The sequence below is a fragment of the Abramis brama genome (genome assembly GCF_963993115.1).
Source record: "Abramis brama genome assembly, chromosome: 16".
NCBI classification, from domain to species: Eukaryota; Metazoa; Chordata; class Actinopteri; order Cypriniformes; family Leuciscidae; genus Abramis; species Abramis brama.
The window spans coordinates 16,939,290-16,961,512 of NC_139978.1; the positions used below are offsets into that span (position 1 = coordinate 16,939,290).

Consider the following 22,223-nt stretch of genomic DNA (forward strand, 5'->3'; position numbering starts at 1 on the left):
AATTTCTGTGTTCAAATAGGAACCACTCTATCACATGAACTAGGGCTTCCACAGGGAAGTATTGCTGCGCTCAGACTTGCACTTTGGTGCAGTCAGTCTGTAATTAAAGGTGCTGTTGTTAATCAACCCCAGGGCATGGAGTGGATGTGAAGGATTTTTCATTATCAATCACAACTTAGAGAGTATTCTTCGCTCAAATTCAGTCCCTACAACAGAGGTAGCCTTCTTAATAAGTTTGTTGACTCTGTTTCTATCTCCTGAGTGGGCACCCTCGCCACAGCAAAGAACAGAGAACTGGCCGCCGATGCACAATAGGGCACGGCAGATGTTGAATGACCTCAGCCTCCTTAAGAAATAAAGTCTGCTTTGTCCCTTCTCGTACACCATCTCCACGTGGCTCTTCCAGTCCAGCTTGTTGTCGAGCTGCACACCAAGGTATTTGTGGCTGGATACCATCTCCACCTCGATGCCCCGGATGGTGATCGCAATTGATTTTGTTGTCCCTCTTAAAATCCACTACCATCTCTTTGGTTAAGGTGGAGATGGTTGTGGTTGTGGTCACTAGTTGGAGTGACCACAACCATCTCCATGGTGGGCGTTCCTTGTGGCGCCCCCGTATTACTCAGGATAGTATTGGAGACACCATTCTACAGACACACACACTGTAGTCTGCAGGATCGATAGTACATACACAACAGGGCCAATGATGAATCCAACTGTATTCTCCTCATCTTCTCGCACAGCAGTCGAGGCTGGATCATATTGAAGGTGATTGAGAAGTCAAAGAATGTGGACCTCACAGATGCATCAGGAGTGTCCAGGTGTACATGGGTCCTCTGTAACATGCAAATGAGGGCATCATTTACAATCTTGTTGGGCTGATATGCAAACTGTAGAGGTTCCATGTGAGTTGACATACTAGCCTTGATGTAAGAGAGGACTTGTCTTCCAAACGTCTTTCTAATATGTGAGGTGAAGACATTTAAGAGACAGGTCCTATCTTACATCAAGGCTAGTATGGCATTTGAATTCCAGACCAAGGCTCTATCTTCACAGCTGAGCCTCGAGCATTACTCCTGGTTCTAGAAAATATTGAGAAGGGTCAAGAATTTTGTCTAAACTTTTTAATTGCATATCCGTATCCGAATCCATAAAGATTGACCTCCCCATAAACTTTAATATTATCTTTTGCTGGGTTCCAAGTCACATTGGCCTGACTGGTAATGAGAGGGCGGACACGGCTGCCAGGGATGCGCTTGACCTAGAAATATCTGACTATCAAATACCACCTTTGGATTTCAGACCATTAATTAACTTATACATCACTAACAAGTGGCAGAAGAAATGGGATGAAAATAAAAATAATAAACTGTATGAAATAAACCTCAGTATAAAAAGAAGTTGTATGTCTTACATAACTTAAAATCAAGACGTGGCCAAGTCATCTTCACTAGGTGCCGACCGGGTCACTCAAGACTTACACAATGCTTGTAAATATAGTCAGTTATGCCTTAACTGAATGTTTAACAGCATACTGGATATATCAGAAACATGTTTACATGGAATATTTCAGAATGTTTCACCCGAATGTATTTTAGATTTTCTATCTTATGTCAAGTTGAAATGTTTTATATAATAGATAACCCATATATACAGTGGTACAACTTTAGCTAAATGCCTTTTTAGGATAAATTTGTTTAGCTTTGGGATTGGCTTTGACACATCTTAATTAATTCCCATGAGACAAAGTGAAACTTTCAGTGGTCACATTATGCTGTATGCAATGAACTGTCATATTCTGACAATCTCTATCAATGTCCTCCACAACTGAATGTCTGACTAACATACGTTTCGTCATTAAGGCTGCAGCAGAAATGAGCTCAGCGTGTGTTTCGTCTATAAATGTGCTGCTGAAGAGGCTGGTTGTCTAGGTTTAACTGTTAAACATCAGTAAGCTGTAATTATGAGGTAATAAGATCATTAAGGCTGACCAAATTTAAATGTGCTTCAAACGTTAGTCACCAGGGTGGCAACAGACATTGTTGTAGGATTATTACAAAACATTAGATGTCTGGACTTTATTATTTTCATTCAACAAAGAAAGTCTGTAGAAACTAGTGCCGACTTTAAATCACCAAGTTCTTCCTTTATTCTCTTCCTCTGATATCTTGAAGCTGTTATGAGTTTATTGGATTAGTCTTGCTCCAGGAATAATTGTTTCCCAGTGAGATGGTTTTGTCCAGGTTTAAGGTTTCTATTTTGAAGTCCAAAATTGATATTATATTATAAATACCTCACCTCAGTTAGCCAAATATTTTTATGGCTCCAAATTTTTCCACCTCAGGCTCTCTCCAGATTTGTGTGGATGCTTCGACCTTGTTTGTGATGTTAGATTTGTGGTTTATCTGCCAGCCATATAATAAAATGGATCTGGTTCTGTTTAAAATTAGGACTTAAGGCCCATTCACACCAAGAACAACAACTATAACGGTAGCAACAGGGCTTAAAATGAACCCTCGCCAAGTGCCAAATAAAATCTAAAATCTGTGATGGCGAGTATATGAAACTGTGTTAATCCCCAGTTGGGCGGTTACATTTTTGGACAGTTGACGGGGCAGTGTTGTGTCACTACGAAAGTTTAAGCATGGCCAGTTTAAATATAACTAGAACTAGAATTTGTTATTCGTTTTTTTGTGCGCAAACATCCAAAGCATGTGCCCATAAATCCGCGACTCAGACAGCACACGATTGAACTCAATTGAACTCTATTTCGCCTCTTCTTGTACTTGAACAGACATATTTAAACAGTATTATGCCAAGACGTGGCAATTTGACAAGTATCCTTGTAAACATAGTCAATTATGTCTTACTCTTAACTGAATGTTTAACAGTATATTGGATCCAGTATTACAGTATAAAGTGGCAGCAGTAATATTTCTGCAGTTGTCTGTGTTTCAACAAAAGCCTAAGAACAATCACTCATTGCTCTTGACCGGATAACTTTTGCAACTTCAATAAGGAATAATCAATTTCATGGTTGGTAAAAAAATATATATATTTATGGCCGGTAAATTTTCACAAGTCACCGGCCATTGGCAGGTGTGGCAAAAAGGTAGTTTTAGTCAATTGGTAGCAATAGAAGATTAAGTTTTAAAAACTTAATGTAAAAGAAGTCCACACCACAACTTCAGTGATACTGGCACAGAGGAACAATGTCATTTAAATCACTTTTTTCAGCTGATGAACAATAAAAACATTGACAGCCAATCAAAAAAAGAGCATTATTGTGAGTTAGTGTGTACTCTTATATAGTTATTGTTATAGTTGCCAATAGTTATCGTTCTTGATGTGAACGAGCCTTAAATCTTCTCAAACCGTGTGTGACTGCTGTATCTGTGGATGAATCCGTCCTGCTGTGTTTTGGACCGTCCGCTGATGATCACATTTCTAGGACATACCTGATGGGTCATGACTAACAGCAGTAATGCTGAATGTTGATATAAACTGACAGCTCACTCTGTTTGTCTACGTGCCTTTCAGGCAGACACACACATACGTACTTGTACACATGAGCCCTTTCACACATTAACTTTGATAAATTACCGTAAAATTGCCAGATTTTCCAGGTAAATACACAAATGTGCTGTTCAGCGTCTTTTTACCGGTAAGATGCCATTCAAAAATCAGTACCAAAATACAGGTAAACTCTGTGATGCCATTCATCGAAAATTACATTTAAACACTGAAGCTCAAATATACTTTATTTTTTTTGCATATGCAGTCGAATTCATAGCCTTTCAAAGTATAGCGGGTGGTCGACACATGCGCTCTATAAAGATTCATCTTTGTCCAGTGTCTGCGCTATTTATCTCTCGAAGTTATGACCAATAAAAATGTCTTGTATTTTTTTTTTACTAAAGTTGCAGCTATAATTCCCTATCACAAGCTATTGTCGATGTGGCCGTCTGTTGTTGTTGCGGTCTCTGATATTTTGTTGTTGTTGTTCCATCTCTTTAGTTTAATTTTCTATTGTGAAACGACCTGGGCCAGTGTTGCCACATTGAGGAACAACTGATTAGTGCAAAACAAATTCATTGCACATCTGCGCATACTTTGTACTTTGTATCGGGCAGCAAGCGTGCAGTACATGCATTTCGGGTGACGAAATTTGGCATCACGCGCACTGTATGTGGACCCTTGTGTACCCGTTAAAACCAAAGTATACTTTGGGCTTGAGCCATTTTCTTTATCTGCCTATATGAGGAGCATGTTAGTTCCACTATGTGTCATAATATTTACCATAGTACTGCAATAGTAACTACAGAGCAAAGAATAGAAAAGGGTCTCGAACTCAAGACGCGACTCAATGGTCAGACATCCATCTAGGCCAGTTTTACATAGAAAAACAATTAAAAGCAGTGGAGCTTGCAGTAAATGGCCAGAGAGAGCTTTATGATTGGCCCAAAACAAACATCTTACATCAGTGCGTTCTGAACTCGTACATGCTCATTACGGGAATCTGATTCTTTGTTTGTTAATTTATTGGTAATGTAACACTCATTTTATTGTCCAGATCTATTAATTTAATCACATGAGTCTATCAAAAACTTTTGCCTGCCAAATCACTTTGTGCCACCAACATTCAGAAAATATTCTATTTAGGTTTATCGTTTAATTAGTCATTTTCTGTTTCAAGCTTCCACTTTACAGCTACTGAATGCTGTTTTGCAGAGAGCATACTTTTTACCCAGCAGTCCAGTCAGCAAAGAGTAAATTCACACAAGGAGGAACAGAACAAAGGGGACCATTTGGTATAGGATCTTAAAGGGTGGTCACATATACGGTTACTCAGCAAATTTTTGTGTCATTTCAGTAGGAAACTGGGAATGTCTCGTGAAGGCGAAAAAATTCCCCAAGCACATTTTGTAGTGGGTTTGGCACCGCGTTGACCGACAAAAAGCTGCTTGGTTTGAAAGTTAAAGGAAAGGAAAGTTGCGTTACTGTGAACACTGTTTGTTTGTACAAACTAAGGGAAGAGTCCAAATTATTGTCTGTGGCAATCAACTGCATGCCAAAGATTTTGTTGGAACTTGGTAGTTTAACACATTTGTTTAAGCTTTGTGAAGTATAAGGCACAGATTTGCTTATATGCTAGCACATTCAGAATATCAATGTTTATTAAACCGCTTAGATTGAATGATGATTTGAAATAGAATGATAGAAAAATGGCTTGTGATTTGCATTTTGGCTGCTGATTAACACCTGTCTCCTCTATCTTTCTTTTTGTCAACCCTCGTTCCTTTTCCATGTCCCTACCTCTTTTTTCTTCTATCTTCCTCTTTTCCATCTTCCCTCTATCCTTCCCTTCTCCCAGTTTAACTCCTACACAGATGCTTCCGGCCGACCAGATTGGTGGGAGTGATGTGTGAACTAGGTACTTATTTCTTTACTGTCCCCAGTTGCACTTGGATTTGCACTCGGACACCTGCTTTCCAAATAAAAATCAATGGACTGTCACAGATATCTAGTATCAACTTTCTTAGTATCAGTTCGCTTAGTATACTGTAAATAAGATTTTGTTTTAATAAGACAGCAACTATTTAATGCAATATCTAAAAATCACATTTGAGCATATTGTAAATGAAAGATTGTTCTGAGGGTATCTTTTTCATATATTGGACATTATCCATGCCATTGTTTTGATTTACATTGCGAGAAACACATTTAGTGTAATTTTGGTTTTAATGAAGGCAACCTGACAACCCAGCATTAATTTTGCCAAGCCTTTAAAACATGTCTGACTGGTTATGTTAGTCAAAAGAATGAGGAAATTATCTACAAAAAAAAAGTATGTGCACAATTTATCGTTAAAAGATTGTGATCCCGATTCAAACCCCCACTCAATATTTTTACGACGATTTTTTATATGTGATAGTACTTATATAGTACTTTTATAGTACTAATATTATTAGTACTATAAAAGTACTATATAAGTACTATCACAGCGAACATTCAAATCTGCGTTCTCCCCGCCACAGACCCACAGAGAGCAGTTGTCATGTATCGTTATGAAACCACTTCTCAGACAGGCTCTTCAAACCACATATCGTTTATGTTAGAATCATTCAGATTATCACAGAAGTACTTGGATAAAAGTTTATAGATCGATATAAACACTGATGTCTACGGTAGAGATCAAAATATCACCATTTGAAAGTAATTTGATTACACTTGGCGACAAGTGACTGTTAAAAAAAGTATTTGTCATTTGAATCATTCATTCAAGAGATTCGTTCAAACACTGATTCATCCAGTAATGGAAAGATATCATAGTCATTCAAGAGTCAAGAGTCATTGAATCATTCACTCATTTTTTTTTTTTATAATTCATTCAGACATTATTAATTTGTCTGCAGCAGTTAACATTTTGTAACATATTATTTTAATTGTTTATTCAGAATTGGGGGAAAATCATGATTCTCAATTTGTCCATAATCATGCAGCTCTATATGTATGTATGTGTATATGTGTGTGTGTGTGTGTGTGTGTGTGTGTGTAATATATATATATATATATATAGTTCCTAGTTTGGATACATGTAAGAATCTGGTGTATTAATAAATAAAATAAATATATATAAATGGTAAATGGACTGCATTTATATAGCGCTTTCACAGACCTATGGCCACCAAAGCGCTTTACATTGCCTCACATTCACCCATTCACTCACTCATTCATACACCGACGGCGGTGTCAGCCATGCAAGGCGCCATCCAGCTCATCGGGAGCAGCTGGGGTTAGGTGTCTTGCTCATGGACACCTCGACACTTGGTCAAGTGGAACCGGGGATTGAACCACCAACCTTTCGGTTTGTAGACAACCTACATGAACCACCGAGCCACTGCCGCCCCAATATATATATATAATAGTCCTAAAAAATACATGAATAATAGTTGATATATTAATTATATAGTATAATAAAATGTAGTAAATATATATTTCATAATCACAATAATATATTAAGTACATATATAATATGTATTATATGTTTCATGTTTAATATTATATATTTCATGTTTAATATACAGTAAGAGGAGCTGGGGCCAATCCAGCAAAAAATGGAAACCAAGTGATTGACAAAATATGTATCATTATTATTAATAATATCTATTAAATTTAAAATAAATATAAATCTATATCTAATACATATTTATAAAATGTATATTATTAATAAAATATTAAGTACATAATTTAGTAAGTATCATGTTTAATGTTCAGTTATGTGAAGCTGGATTTTAGACCAGTGAGATGTCATAGTGGTTGTGGCTACACAAGAAGGACTAGAAGCCAAGCGGTTGACGAAATATCTTGTCGTTTGTCATGACCGTTCCTAGTTTGGATACGTGTAAGAATCTGGTACTGCATGTGTAGCGCTGAAGGGGGTTTTGTGAACCCAGATGGCTTCTAGATACCAAGCAGATGTGATCGTCCTGGAGTTCAAGGCTGATGAGGGATCATGGGCTGTGGGGGGAAGGGTACAGCCGTTGGTGGTGAGCTGACATGTCTAATCACTGTCATTAATAGGAAAGGGTGCCGGCCCAAGGCCACAAGAACAGTAAACAGAACTTGACTGTTAACAAAATCAACAACATCCGCTGATAAAGCGCTCTGGCCTTTTTCCAGTCACACGCTTTCTTTCATTCGCTTCTGTTTTCCATCTTATCTTCGTAATCCCACTCCCCAATCTTCTGTAGTCTTTTCTTCTTTTCTATCATTCTTTACCTCAACAGTTTTTCCAAATCGTCTTTTCCTTGTGTTTGTTACTGTATATGTTTGATCACACATTATTGTTGAATAAATGGTTGTTTGAGTCCAAAACCACAGTAATGTAAGTGTGAGTATGCGAGTATGTTAATTTGAGTGAATAAACAATTATTCATATGTTATATGTTCTCAGATTGCATTGCTTAAGTTATTTGTCCAGTTCATTCTGCCTTTGACTTTGCGAAGTGTTCCATTTTTATTTGAAAAACACAAGATTTAAAAGGGATGATTTTCAGTGAATTAGATTGGTTTATGACTATATGGATTGTTTCATTTTGTTGAATGGTTGCAGGAAGTCATTAGATGAATGCGGCAATTTCATAATACATTCATTAATAGCATTGCTCTGTTGTTTCACCTCAGATGATCTGGCTGGCCAATCAGTGGAGCATGAGTGTATGCTGACAGGCAGAGCAGCAGTGTTTCTACCCGAGCGTGAGAGGGAGTGGAGGAGAGGAACAGAGCCAGAGGAAGAGGAGCAAAGGGGAGGAATGGGTGTTGGTAAAAACACTACCTCCAAATCCATGGAGTCCACCGCAGAGCCTGGCAAATATGAAGAGGAGAACAAACACAGTGCACACTTCTATCCCATCCCTGTGAGTTTGTGTGTTGTGGAATTGCTAATCATAGGGCTAAAAAACAATAGCTTCAAGCCTATCATTACAGTGACAGGACAGGGTGTGTGTCAACCGCTTGTGTGCATGGTCACGTGTACTTTTTAAGCAGGTCAGTGTGGTATGCAAGTTCCTACTTTAAGGAAGTGCCGTTTAAAATCTGGCTTTCCAGAATTTTTTCTATTTCAAGTGTCAATAAACTTCCAGGAATGACAAACAACAGATTTACCATTATGGCATGCATATAATTTCTTTTGAAGATACAAAAGACACACAAGTCATAAATGTAGTGGTGTTATAAATACACTAACCATTCAAATGCTTGGGTTCAGTTAGATTTTTAGGGGCAGTTAATACTTTTATTTTTTAGATTTGTTTCAAATAAATGCTGTTCTTTTGAATTATCCATTCATCAAAGAATCCTGAAAAAAGCAACTTAAAGGTACAATATGTAAGATTTTTGCATTAAAATATCCCAAAATCACAAGGCCAGTGTTATATATTTTGTTAAGTTGATTACTTACAATATCCCAAATGTTTCCAACTATTTTTAAATCGTGAGAAAATTGCGATTTTAACCAAGGAAACGGGGCGTGTGAGCTGGGAGTCGCCAGTCGTTTGTGTTTAGTTTATTGACATTGTTTATCACGTCTGGTGTTTATGGCCATGTAAATAAATATAGCGTGGCGAGCAGGACGAGGTCGAGGGCCGTGAGAGAGCGGCACGAGGCCTGTGGCGTGATTACTGATGAGCGACACCTGCGTGACGCACCGGTCTCGTATCTCTCACGGAGGAGCGGAAGCATTAAGGGAGAGCGACGACAGTGAAGAGCGAGAGAGGACAGGCCTGAACTTGTGTTGTGTTTTGTTTTATTGTGACAGCAGTCATCCGTGAGGGTCTTTTACTTTCGTTTTGTATTTGTTTTATTTTTATCATTAAAATGTGTCATGAATGTTCGCCGGTTCCCGCCTCCTCCTTCCCATAACATCTGAACTTCGTTACATATAGCATGTGCTATACATAAAGATTAATCAGTATTTTGGCAAATGATGTGGGTATGTTCGAATGTACTTTTACAACAATTGTTTAGAACACGTAAAACTGCGCAGCGTTATCACACAACAATGTATTCGACAAATACAGTAACATCTATGATGACCAATTTAGTATTAAACCTTACTTTTCTTGCGGTTAATTCATTTTAATGAAATAAAAGCATGTCATTAAACGCAACATTTATAAAAATAGATTTTTAACATTTATAAAAATCATCCATGAACATGATTTTTTGATTCCCGTCTGACTGATTTACATCCACGGTGGAGTTGAAAACGTCAGTTCCCATCATTCCATGTTCCTTCACATCGTCATCAAGCTACGCCGTTGTTGTTGTTTGGAATGTAGCGCCCTCTAGCGGCAGAAAATCTTGCATATTGTACCTTTAATGTATTAACTAACATGAACTAACCATGAGAAATAAATTTGTTATTGTATTTGTTAATCTTTGTTAACTGAAATTAACATTAACAAATATTAATAAATGCTGTAGAAGTGCAGTTTATTCTTAGTTCATGTTAATGTAGTTAACTAATGTTAATAAAACCTTATTTTAAAGTGTTATCGATTGAATTATACAGTTGCTGTTTGTAACAATTTGTACCAAACCTCATGTGTGTGTTATCTTATCACTGCAGGAAAGGTCCATTAACAAGCAAAAAAACCTGAACAACTTGAAATAACCAGCTGCTGCTTTTTGATAGTGTTTTTGCTGTTAAACATGCATATTTAAACATTGAAGGGTTAGTTCACCCAAAAATGTAATTTATTTCATTAATTACTCACCCTCATGTCATTCCAAACCCGCACAAAAAGTATTCTCGTCGCTTCATAACATCAAGGTCCTAGAAAGTGGTAAATTCTTAATTTGTGTTCCGAAGATGAACGAATGTCTTACGGGTTTGGAACTACATAAGGGTGAATTATTAATGACAGAAATGTCATTTTTGCGTGAACCATTTAATAAACCTGTCAAGAAGCCAATGTTTACTTTCTTGTGTGTGCGCTTCTATAAGAGGTTATCTATTAGAGTTTTTTTTATGTATATATATATCGTCCTTCTACAGATGTGTCCCTTTATCAGTCGGTACACTATGGTCTGTGCTCTGTAACTTTATCTGTTCACTCATTACGAAGACATTCATGTCAAGACTCAAGTTTCCCTTAGTCATGCCCACCACGTCCCTAAAGACAATTACATAGCAAACACTCTCTTATAACATTTATGCAGATTATATCATTCTTTTGTTTTTATTTTGTTATTGTTATATCGTTCTCAATTGTTGATTAATTATTAGGGACTCGTGTTCTTTTCTAATACTCTAGTCTTTTTTTCGAAGATATTTCTGTATGTAATTATTGTTTGAAAGACAAAAGGTTGTTTGTGCAATCATGAATCATCTGTCTAGTATGATGTCATGAAGAACCACCAAAAAACCTTGTACAGCTAAACCATCATTGTTTTGGTGAACTCTACTTTCCCTACATGAGTGTGATCACTTATCTGCATAACCCTTTCTCTGAAATGTGTGTGTGAAATTGCCCTTGTGGACTTAAAGGGTTAGTTTACCCAAAAATTACTCACCCTCATGTTGTTCCAACCCCGTAAGGCTTTCGTTTATCCTCGGAATACAAATTAAGATATTTTTGATGAAATCTGAGAGCTGGCTCACTCCTCCATAGGCTTCTAGGTAATTGATATCTGCCATCCCAGAAAAGTTAGTAAAGACATCGTTAAAATAGTCCAAGTGACTACAGTGGCTCAACCTTAAGTTTATCAAGTGACGAGAATACTTTTTGTGCGCAAAAAAAAAAAAACGACTTTTTTCAACCATCTCTTCTCTTCCATGTCATTCTCCTAAGCTGTTGACGTAGTGTAACAGCGCATCGCTTCTGGGTTGTACGTCAGAACGTAGGGTCACTATTGGCCGACGCTGGTCGTGTGTGATGCTGACCAATAGTGAGCCTACGTTCTGAAGTACAACCCAGAAGCGCTGCGCTGTTACACTACGTGAACTCACTCAGACGCCCACAGAGAAGAAAATGAATAGTTGAATAAAGTCTTTTTTTTTTTGCGCACAAAAAGTATTCTCGTCGCTTGATAAACTTAAGGTCACTGTAGTCACTTGGACTATTTTAGCGATGTCTTTACTAACTTTTCTGGGCTGGCAGATATCAATTACCTAGCAGCCTATGAAGGAGTGAGCCAGCTCTCAGATTTCATCAAAAATATCTTAATTTGTAGCCTAGAAATCTAGACGAACCCTAGCAGCAGCAAAATTTATTTTGCAGCCAGTGTAGTCTAGCAACTCTCCGTTGACTTTCAAGCTGGAAAAAACAAACTCTAGTCAGGCCAATCAAATTGTGTATAGAGTCGGTGGGCGGGCTTAACATAATGATGACAGAGCTGTGACTGTTCCCTGCTACTTGAAAATAAAGAATGGCTGCTGCTGCTGCTGGCGAACAGCGGTCTTTCGAATCGGCTTTGGCCGTGACTCTGGAGGACTTGGAGTTAAGCTTTTCTTTGAGAAAAGAACAAAGAACGGCACTTAAGTCATTCTTAAAAAAGATGTGTTCGTAGTTTTGCTGACCAGATACGGCAAAAGTTTAATCTACTAGCTCCGCTGGTGGGAAAACGCTCTGGTTGGTTGTAGCGCTATCCTATTGCGTGCAGAGGGAATTTGAAAGGCAACCGTTTATCCCGCCCCTCAGATTGAGCCGTGCCAATGGTGAGTTGCCAGACCTAACATCTTGATGTAGATCTGGCTTGCCAGGCTACTTAATTTGTGTTCCTAAGATGAACGAAAGTCTTACGGGGTTGGAACAACATGAGGGTGAGTAATTACTGACAGAATTTTTTTTTTTGGGTGAACTGACCCTTTCAGTGGGCCGATAAGTCTCTTCAGTGTCGGAGTGTAATGTCATGAGGTCGTAAGGTAAAACTAATATGCTTGACACTGAAACCCTGGTATTCGAATTTGGCTAAGAGAACCAAAGCAAAGCTTCTGGAATCGTAACCCTTCGTGTTCCAAGCTAAACTACATATTGTCTGATTTCTTACAGACACGTCCACATCCATTTTTATCTTTTGTGATAACAATAGAAAAGTTTGCTAGTAGCGTCAACCATTTTCCTTGCTTTGTTGCTTGGTAAATATGTGATCTTTGCAAATGTCTCTGTATTTGACAGGTGGTTAACGGTGCCGTGCAAACCCCTGGAGATCAAGACGCAGAGGACACACAGCTCATGGCCATTTACGCGAAAGACAGCCAGACTGAGGACAAGGTGAGTTTTTTTTGGTGATGCTATTGGTGTAGAAATGACACACTTCACCTTTAAATCAAGGGACTACTCGTACCAGTCTTGCTTATCCACTCTGTATTAAGCCCTGTTCGGTAATAGCTCAGTCATTATGACTCGGCACTTTTCCCCCACAGAGGGATCAGGGATTTGGGAGGTCACTACATTGCAGTGGAATTTCCTCAGTGTTTGCCTTCAGTACAGCAATGTTGATGCAACACATTGGGTTTTTGACCTTTTCTCTGGTTCTGTGTTGCCAGTAATATCTGTCAGAAATGAGAATTATTTGACTGGTAATCCAGATTGTCTTTAAAACAAGGGACAGCTGAAGACTAATCTTACTGCTTTAAAAAAATGTTAAAAGATAATATTATGGCTGTATCATTGCTTTGTGGTTTAATTAGTTAAATTGTTAAAACTAGTTTTCAGTAATAGTACATATTTTTCCATTACAGCTTATTTTAACATGTAACAGAATATTAATGTCCTCTTTCAATTTGGAAGATTAGGACTGAGTTTATTAAGCAGTTGTTTCATTTCAGGATAATTTCATATAGTGTTACTGATCTCCCTCTGATGCCGTTTGAATTGCCAGCAGTTTTGGTGTGTGTGTAGTTGAGTGTGTGTGCGCTCTGATGCCGTTTATAGTGTACAGCTCTCACTCAGCTTCTCTGTAATAGGGATAGGTTACCATAGGGACGTCTCATAGCCTAACATGTGTCTTGTGTTTCTTCTCCCCATCAGTGCTCCATGTCAGAGACTGTGGACAGTGCAGACAGCACAGATGCCAAGAGAATGGACATGATATACACCATAGAGGACACACCACCTTGGTATCTGTGTGTGTTCCTGGGTTTACAGGTACAAACGCATGCACAACCACAGTGATGAGCCCCAGACATTTAAGATGTCCATTTACCAGCTATGACTCAACTATAGCAGTGACTGTAAAGTTTGGATTTTAAAAGTTTTTAGACTTTTAGCAGTGAACCTTAACTTTCAGCAGTGAAACTAGACTTTGAAGCGGTGACTCTTGACTTTACAGCAGTGAAACTAGACTTTACAGCAGTGACCCACAACTTTACAGCAGTGACCCTTGACTTTTTAGCAGTGACCCTTAACTTTACAGCAGTGAAACTAGATTTTGAAACTGTGACCCTAGACTTTAGCAGTGACCCTTGAATTTGAAGAAGTGACCCTCAACTTTACAGCAGGGACATCTAGACTTTACAGTGTTGACCCTTGACTTTACAGCAGGGACCCTTTACCTTACAGCAGTGAAACTAGACTTTGAAGCAGTGAGCCTTGATTTTACAGCAGTGACCCTAACTTCACAGCAGTGACCCTTGACTTATCGGCGGTGACCTTCAACTTTACAGCAGTGAAACTAACTACACAGCAGTGACCCACAACTTCACAGCAATAACCCATGACTTTTGAAGAAGTGACTCGACTTTCATCAGTGAAACCTAGACTTTAGAGCAGTGACACGCAACTTTAAAGCAGTGACCCTTCATTTACTGCAGTTACCCTAGGCTTTTGTAAGACTTGATGTTCTCCATTACAGAGATAAAGAGCTAGATATTCTTTTCTTTCCACATCATTTCTCCTCAGCACTACCTTACCTGCTTCAGTGGAACTATCGCTGTGCCCTTCCTGCTGGCTGAAGCCATGTGTGTGGGTCATGACCAATGGGCAACCAGTCAGCTGATTGGCACCATTTTCTTTTGCGTGGGCATCACCACCCTGCTGCAGACTACCTTAGGCTGCCGGTAAGTGTTAGTTTGTTAAAGCAAGGTTTAGCTATTAGAACATGTCCCAGACACGTTGAGCAATGGGGTCACAATGGGGAACAAAGGTTGGCCAATCTGGCCTGTGTGGTGAATCCCATGCACTGCTCCACTGTCATTGGAGTTTACCCAACTCAACTAACAAGCACAACAGTTAACATGTAATTTTATATAAATATATTATATATGTATATGTGATTGAAGGTTTCAGTAAATTGTGTTCATGTTTGTAGTACAAACAGTATTTTGTTTCATATGTGGGTGGTTTTATTGATTATTTTCAGGATGTTAGATTCAGGCTTAGTTTACAGCATACTTTAGCTCAGCAAGTACTGCATCTGCTTCACTCTATCTTTGTTTAATTTGGTAGAGAAGATGATAACATCTACTGTAGAATAGGCTAGCTATGGTAGTAGGTGTTACTGGTGTTCCACGGTGTTCGGCCATACACTGATTTCATAACCTACCCACCCACTCTGTCATTTAGCTTTTTTATAGAAATAAAAACCATTTAGTCAGATTTCACTCATCACATGACACGAGTATGGAAAGATGATTTTGAGGTTTTGGTGCACAACAGATCCTGAGCATCATCGACTAATATTTTTTCTTGTAAAATGTGCTGTCAGTAATGCCACTCCTTGTACAGTAAGTGCTCCAGTGATGGATCTGCCATGAGCCTTAGCAAGTCACAACAACAACAAAATTAGTCCATCGCCACAAAACAGGGAGCAAAGTGGTCTTCAATTGTGACAGTCTTTAGTGAATCTTGCTTGCGCAAGAAAAAAAGTGATCAAGCCTCATTAGAGAGGAAAAAGGCAAACATTGTAATGGTTAAAAATATATAAAAAAATTAATTCCATTTGGGTTACATCACAGGAAAAAGCCAGTATTCAAAAAGGACATAATTGTGCCTGAGCCTCTCAAACTGACAGAGGACCAAAATCCGCACCACTTTTCCAGAAAATAAATAAGTAACAAGACTCTTTCTAGATAAGACTGAATTTATAGGAGGTGGCCAGCACCATGAAAACAAAAAAGGGGAAACAAAACCATACAAATTCTCACAACAGTAACAACACAAACCCTGGAATGAACGCAATACATTTAACTAAATTTAGAGCCATGAATAAATTTTAGTTAATGCGAAAATAATTCCATTAACCAAAAGTCACATTGATCAGGACATCACATTTTCCTATGTCCGAATGTTTTCCTATGTTTTCCTAAGTTGGTACATTCTCACTTCCTTTAGAATTCCCATAAAAACAGATCAACTTCCTGTTTGAATCTCTGTCACTAGGCTGGTCCATTCCCACAACAAACCAGGTACTAAACATTTTAAAGTCATCTTAATTACAAAATGAACTTTCACAATTTTAGCTATGTTTTAAAAAATCACATTTTAGCCAAAGAGGAATTTTAACCCTCTGAGGTCTGAGCTGTTTTCTGGGCCCTGGAGGTGTTCTGACATGCTCTGACATTTCTGGTTATTTCTGTTACTTGTGACATTTTCATGGCTAAAGTCTAATTACACTGTATTCAGCACAAACTCTGCTACAATAATATATCAGCAGCATGTATGTAAAAGTTTGTAGTTTTGAGATAATGACATTTATGCGTGGTTTTTGAAAATACAAAAAAAAATTCTCACTGAAATAAGGCCATGAAACCCATACTGATTATTTCTTCACAAGACTTTTGAAAATTGTATGACGTAGCCTAGAATATTTGCTGCAAAACTATGTGAAAATCACCCTGACTGCTCATTCAGATAAGACAATATATTGATTTAAAAATTTTACGACGTGTTTTGTGTGAAAAAGCCTTATGCGAGAGCTCATTAATATGTAAGCTTTTCTCACCTGAGAAAGACAAAGAACCTCCCCTAACGGCCCTATTAGGAGCTATCAGGCCCCTATCATTCTGAGCAACCTTGCACAATACTGTAAATGAGGAGATTTAAAAAATAATGGCTTTTAAATTGTTTGGATTTATTTACAACACAACATAATCCAAAGATACACAACAAATGCCAAAAAAGCACTTCAAAGACAGAGACCTTTGTGCCATTCCTAAAAACATTGTACATACCTTTCATTTCCAAGATTTTCACTTTACCATGTTCACGTACTGAGACTCATGTGAATGTTGAAGTCCTCAGTGGCATCTGGGACCTGAAAAAAAAAAAAGTGAACATACTGATATCAAGAGAAAGGCCTGCACGATTTTGGAAATAAATATTAGATTTTTCTGGTTAAAATTGCTTTTTAAAATTCCTTTTTAAAATTCACAGAATACACACACACACACACGTTTCCAACGATATATAATATAATGAACACCAGGTTTGTTGTGCCTTGTAGGCATAAGGTATATGCGCAGTGCGGATAAAATAATAATAACAATAAATAACCTATAGCAGCCTATAAATCTTCCAAAAGAAGCTAGAGAAAAATATATTGATTATCATGTTACTTCAAATGTTTCCATCCGTTATGATGATATGAAATGAGATAATAATAAAAACATGAAGCCGTTTGGTGCGTTTTGCTTTCATCCAAAATATGATACATTCAAACGCGATCGCTTGCAAAATATGATACATTCAAACGCGATCACTCTCAAATATAAAACATTATGGTTACCATAAACATATCTATGTTTGAGCAGATATCCACAAACACAGTAAACACATATGATACATTCAAACGCGATCGCTTGCAAAATATGATACATTCAAACGCGATCGCTTGCAAAATATGATACATTCAAACGCGATCGCTTGCAAAATATGATACATTCAAACGCGATCACTCTCAAATATAAAACATTATGGTTACCATAAACATATCTATGTTTGAGCAGATATCCACAAACACAGTAAACACGGGTCTAAATATTATAATATTCCCCATATATCTAGCAACAGTTCAGCTGCAACGTGACATTTATGCAACAATAACAAACTAGGCTATGTAAGAATTTCTTACCTTATCTTTCTTGTCTTCAAATCGCGTTCTTCTTCTTCTGAGGTAGCCTAAATCCAATGTAAGCTCAGGCACGTCTTTCAAACTCGACGAAAAGTGAAGTGAAGTGTTTTGTTGTTGAGGTAACGAGCGCGTTCGCGTTCCATGTGGAGATTTGCATGTGAATATCTTTTGCGCGAGTAGGCGTGGCCAAATTAACTGTAATGAGCAAGCGTTTGAGAAGCTGGACATCTTGTTGGTTTTATACAAATTACTTAAACAGAGAATATTTGTTTTCGTTTTGAATCCGATCATTTAAAAGTACACACTTAAATGTTTATAAAGGTATATGGCTCATAAATGTGTGACAAGTATTCGCTGAGTTTTGTTTCAGTTTATAGACGTGCTCAAGAAAAAAAAGTTCACCGCGACGGAGAGGCAGAACGCACACCCTGTTTATTTTCTTTATTTTACAAAAGCACAATGTTTTGATTTGATTGTAAGTGGACACATACAAAAGGAGAAATATCACAGATTCTTTTTTTATATTTCTTTTTTCTGTATGACCATAAATGATGGAGTAATTTAAGTTTATAGTGCTACAATGTGGAGAAAATCCGGCAAAACGCGTCGGCGCGTTTGTCGACCTCAGAGGGTTAACTGGTTTTAAAGGGGTGGTATAATGCCATTTTCACAAGATGTAAAATATATCTATGATGTCCCCAGAGTGTGTGTGTGAAGTTTTAGCGCAAAATACTCCACAGATATTTTTATATAGCAAGTTAAAGTTGTCACTTTTTGAGGGTGTGCAAAAACGCACCATTTTGTGTCTGGCCCTTTAAATGCAAATGAGCTGCTGCAGAGGGCGGGGTTTCAAAAGCTCGTGTGTGTGTGTGTGTGTGTGTGTGTGTGTGTGTGTGTGTGTGTGTGTGTGTGTGTGTGTGTGTGTGTGTGTGTGTGTGTGTGTGTGTGTGTGTGTGTGTGTGTGTGTGTGTGTGTGTGTGTGTGTGTTAGCAGCTGCTATTACCTCACGCAGACACACTAAAATGACAGAAACTGTTCTGTCTTTAATGTTAAAACGGAGTCAGACAAAGATGGAGAGACTCAAGAAGAAGTGACAACATGTAGAATGCAACAGGACGTCTCTGAATGGTTAGTTGATGAATTTATGTTGCTGATGTGGAGTTAACTATCTTCAATTTAAGATATTCTGTCATGATAAATCTATAAATCGCTCATATAGGAACTGTTGTGAGATGCACACAGAGTGACTTTCTATTGCATGTGAAAAGATGGATGCTAAAGTTTGAGCTGACTCACAAATGTACTCTTATACAACAACTTTTCCTCTTCTCAACATGGACTGCGTGTTCCCGGGGGCGGGGTTTATGTAAATTCTAGGGTTAGTGATGTCACTAACCCTGGAGGAATGTCGTGTAGTCCCAACCAGCCGTTTGTTGTAGTCCTTTTCTTTAAAAGCAAATATCTTCCTTTGCTTTGAACTTTGAGTATTGTAACTTTGCAGATGTTGCTTATGCTCAAACAGAAACATTACACACTAACTAAAGTTAGAAAAGTGAAATCATAATCAACCACCCCTTTAATGTTTTAACCTTAAGCCAAATAGCTAAGCCTGTGCACTGACTGTGCACAATGACAAATAAAGATCTTAAACCAAACCAATAGTAATGTCCTTTTACTTATTGATCAATGCAAAGTAGGGCTGGGCGATATATCGCATGACATTGTTAGGCGCATCTCGTCAGTAAAGCCGGTTCCTTGATTAGTAGTAAATCGCAGCCTGCGATAATTAATGTGACATGGCTCAGCTTGTCAGTGAACTACGGCTCTGTGTAGTAAATGCCGCTCCATCTGAAAGCAGGTGATGGCGATTTACTACTAATCAAGGAACCGGCTTTACTGACGAGATGCGCCTAACAATGTCATGCGATATATCGCCCAGCCCTAATGCAAAGATTAATGTATAAGAATTGTGTGGCATAAAGCCTGGCTATCACAGCTCCTGATTGCGAAAGTGATAAGCGAGCGCACATTCAAAAGTGATTTCCATATCTCGATACCAATTTCAATACCTATTGATACCCACTGATGCCCACAATAACGGTGTTGTCACAAGTTTATTTACCAGTGTAATCCCTACTATAGAGCAATCTGACCACAGTCAAGACAATCAGTGGAGAAGCTTTGACACTGGCCTGTCATCAGAATTGTCATCGTAAAACTGCCTGTTTACAACATAAGCACGTTATTAGTATGTTGCGCAGTACAGGATGTCTTGTTATTGTGGGTTGGGTAGGCAAGTCAGAACAATGGCACAAACGCCATGACCTGACAAAGTTGAACTAAGTCTTTAATGCTGTAATTTGTTTTTTTCTGTGTATGTCTGGGCATGTATCATGACATGTTATCTCATGATATAATCCTACTCTTAAATACAGTAGAGATGGCTCATGTGGCTAAAAAATCTAATGTTTTTTAGTCTTTTGACAGTTCAATATGCATTTCCATAATATATGCAAAGAAAAAAAACAGTAGAGTCTCTTTTTATTCCTCTTTTTACTATATTGTTCTTTCGTACAATGCTTTGTACTTTGTCTTTTTTTTTTCCCCCTGTTGTTCCTCCACCTTACATTCTGTTATTTTGATCTCTCTGTCTTTATTTCCCTTTTTTCCCTCCTTCTGAAAGTGAAGTGACCCAGTAACCTAGATTTGGAAATATTTCACTCAGTTCTGTGAAGAGGAAGGGCGTTCCTGTTGCATAAAGGTTTTTTTTTTTTTTTTTTTCACTGGCTTTGGCACAAATCCAGCCTAAGACACAAACTCTTACAAGGTGCGTAGAGCGTGCATGCACTCTTAAATACATTCTCTTCTCCAATTAAATTTTACGGTTACATTTTTTGAAGAGCTGCTTTTGTTGGAACAAAATCCAACTCTCAGTTGTGTAGCAGGAGGTCAGTTCACTTTTAGCTGTGGTCATCTGTGGATCTTTCAGGGTCTTTAATCACTCGGTAATGAAGGCCTTCAGCTCTTTATAGTGCTACAATTTAGGCAGCAAACTGGTGCTGTTTAGTGTGGCTTGAGAATGAGGAAGGGACACAATGTGAGAGATTTAAATCTGTGTTCCAAGCTGAAATTGGTTGGACTTCTGTTCTGTTCCTTCTCTTACGTTTCCTTAGCCTGTAGGCCTATGGTTTGCTATTAAATTTGTTTCTAAATGTACGTATGTATTATTTTCATGTTTTGGCCAATACATGCCCAATATTAAAATTGTATCATTTTAATTTGAAATTCACAGTCATATCCAATATCGCCTGATACTGATAGATAATTTGCACACAAAAAATCTCCAATATTGACCAATAACTGTTTTAGCGTTAATTATAAAGACATTTATAATGTCACATCACACACAAAAAAATGTTCACATAAAGACTGTTCTTTTGAACCTTCTAGTCATTAAAGAATCCTAAAAAAAAATCCTCCACAAAAATATTAAGCTGAACAACTGTTTTCTAAATGAATGATAAGAATAAATGTTTCTTGATCATCAAATCAGCATGTTAGAATGATTTCTGGAGGATCATGTGACACTGAAGACTAGAGTAATGATGCTGAAAATTCAGCTTTGCATTGAAAAAATATTACGTTTTTTTTTTTGTTATAGAATATAGCTTTTAACATTTGAGTCATTTAATAATAATATTCAATATTTCACAATAGTGCTGTTTTTACTGTATAAATGCAGCCTTGGTGAGAGATTTATAACAAAGCATAACAACCACAAACTTTTTAACGGTTATTGTAAATATTAAACAGAATACATGATTCAATAAATGTGCTGACAAAATTAAGTTTCTTAGTTATTTTGTATATTCATATAATTTGCAAACCAGTAGACACTGGGTAGATCAATGTGGAATGTCCAGCACCTCCCTTATGTGGCCTCACCTCTGATTTGAATAAGGATTGGTAAAACAAACGAGTACATGCTGGTCCCTTTATAAAATAAGCAGTGATTTGGATATGTTTAAGCCCGTACCAAAATATAAAGCATAAATCACAGCAATTCAGGAAACTGTTATTTCCTCCGTAAGTTACCACTGTTGATGTTTTGCTGCTGTAATTCACTTTTATGCAATTGATGGCGCAATACAGTTTTATGTGACATAAAACCCCAACAGGGAAGCATGAATTGGCAGTGTACGAGTATAAGGAATCTGGAACAGACACAGTCTATATTGCAGGATGGGGAGGGTGAGTATCTGTAGAGGTCTGATCCTTTAGGCTGTTCATGTCATAAAGACATTTAGACGTGGCCTGTTCTGTCTTGCACTCAATGTTCTTTTGTGGCCACTTTGCCCGATGTGTAAGAGGGCCGTCTGATGTCTTTCTTGCGCACTTGATCTCTCTGTTCTGACGTCACTTGCTTGTGGCACATGCTGTCTCCAGGGAAACCTGAGCAAGTTACCAAAAAAAGGGAAATGAGAGGAAGATAAGAGTGGAAAGGACTGGGCAAGTGTTGCTGTCAGACCTGTGTGCTGAGTCACTGTATGTGAGCGGTCTTTATGTTCTGCCTTTTATGAAACTTGTATATTTCCATATAGCGTGTTTTTTGTGCCTGAGGTATGGGTTATTATCATTAAATAAAA

At 37.9% G+C, this 22,223-nt stretch overlaps 1 protein-coding gene across 2 annotated transcripts in view; it reads left to right on the forward strand.

Moving 5' to 3' along the window:
* slc23a2 (solute carrier family 23 member 2) overlaps nucleotides 1-22,223 on the forward strand; it is a 53,087-nt gene that overhangs the window by 15,741 nt on the left and 15,123 nt on the right. The window contains exons 2-6 of one of the 2 annotated variants that reach the window (XM_084086866.1): nucleotides 5,375-5,434; nucleotides 8,188-8,420; nucleotides 12,684-12,779; nucleotides 13,539-13,655; nucleotides 14,409-14,566. In XM_084086866.1, the coding sequence (XP_083942992.1) occupies nucleotides 5,422-5,434; nucleotides 8,188-8,420; nucleotides 12,684-12,779; nucleotides 13,539-13,655; nucleotides 14,409-14,566 (617 nt within the window). In that variant the 5' untranslated portion in view covers nucleotides 5,375-5,421. The remainder of the gene's footprint in view (nucleotides 1-5,374; nucleotides 5,435-8,187; nucleotides 8,421-12,683; nucleotides 12,780-13,538; nucleotides 13,656-14,408; nucleotides 14,567-22,223) is intronic. The other variant, XM_084086867.1, reaches the window with a different exon arrangement.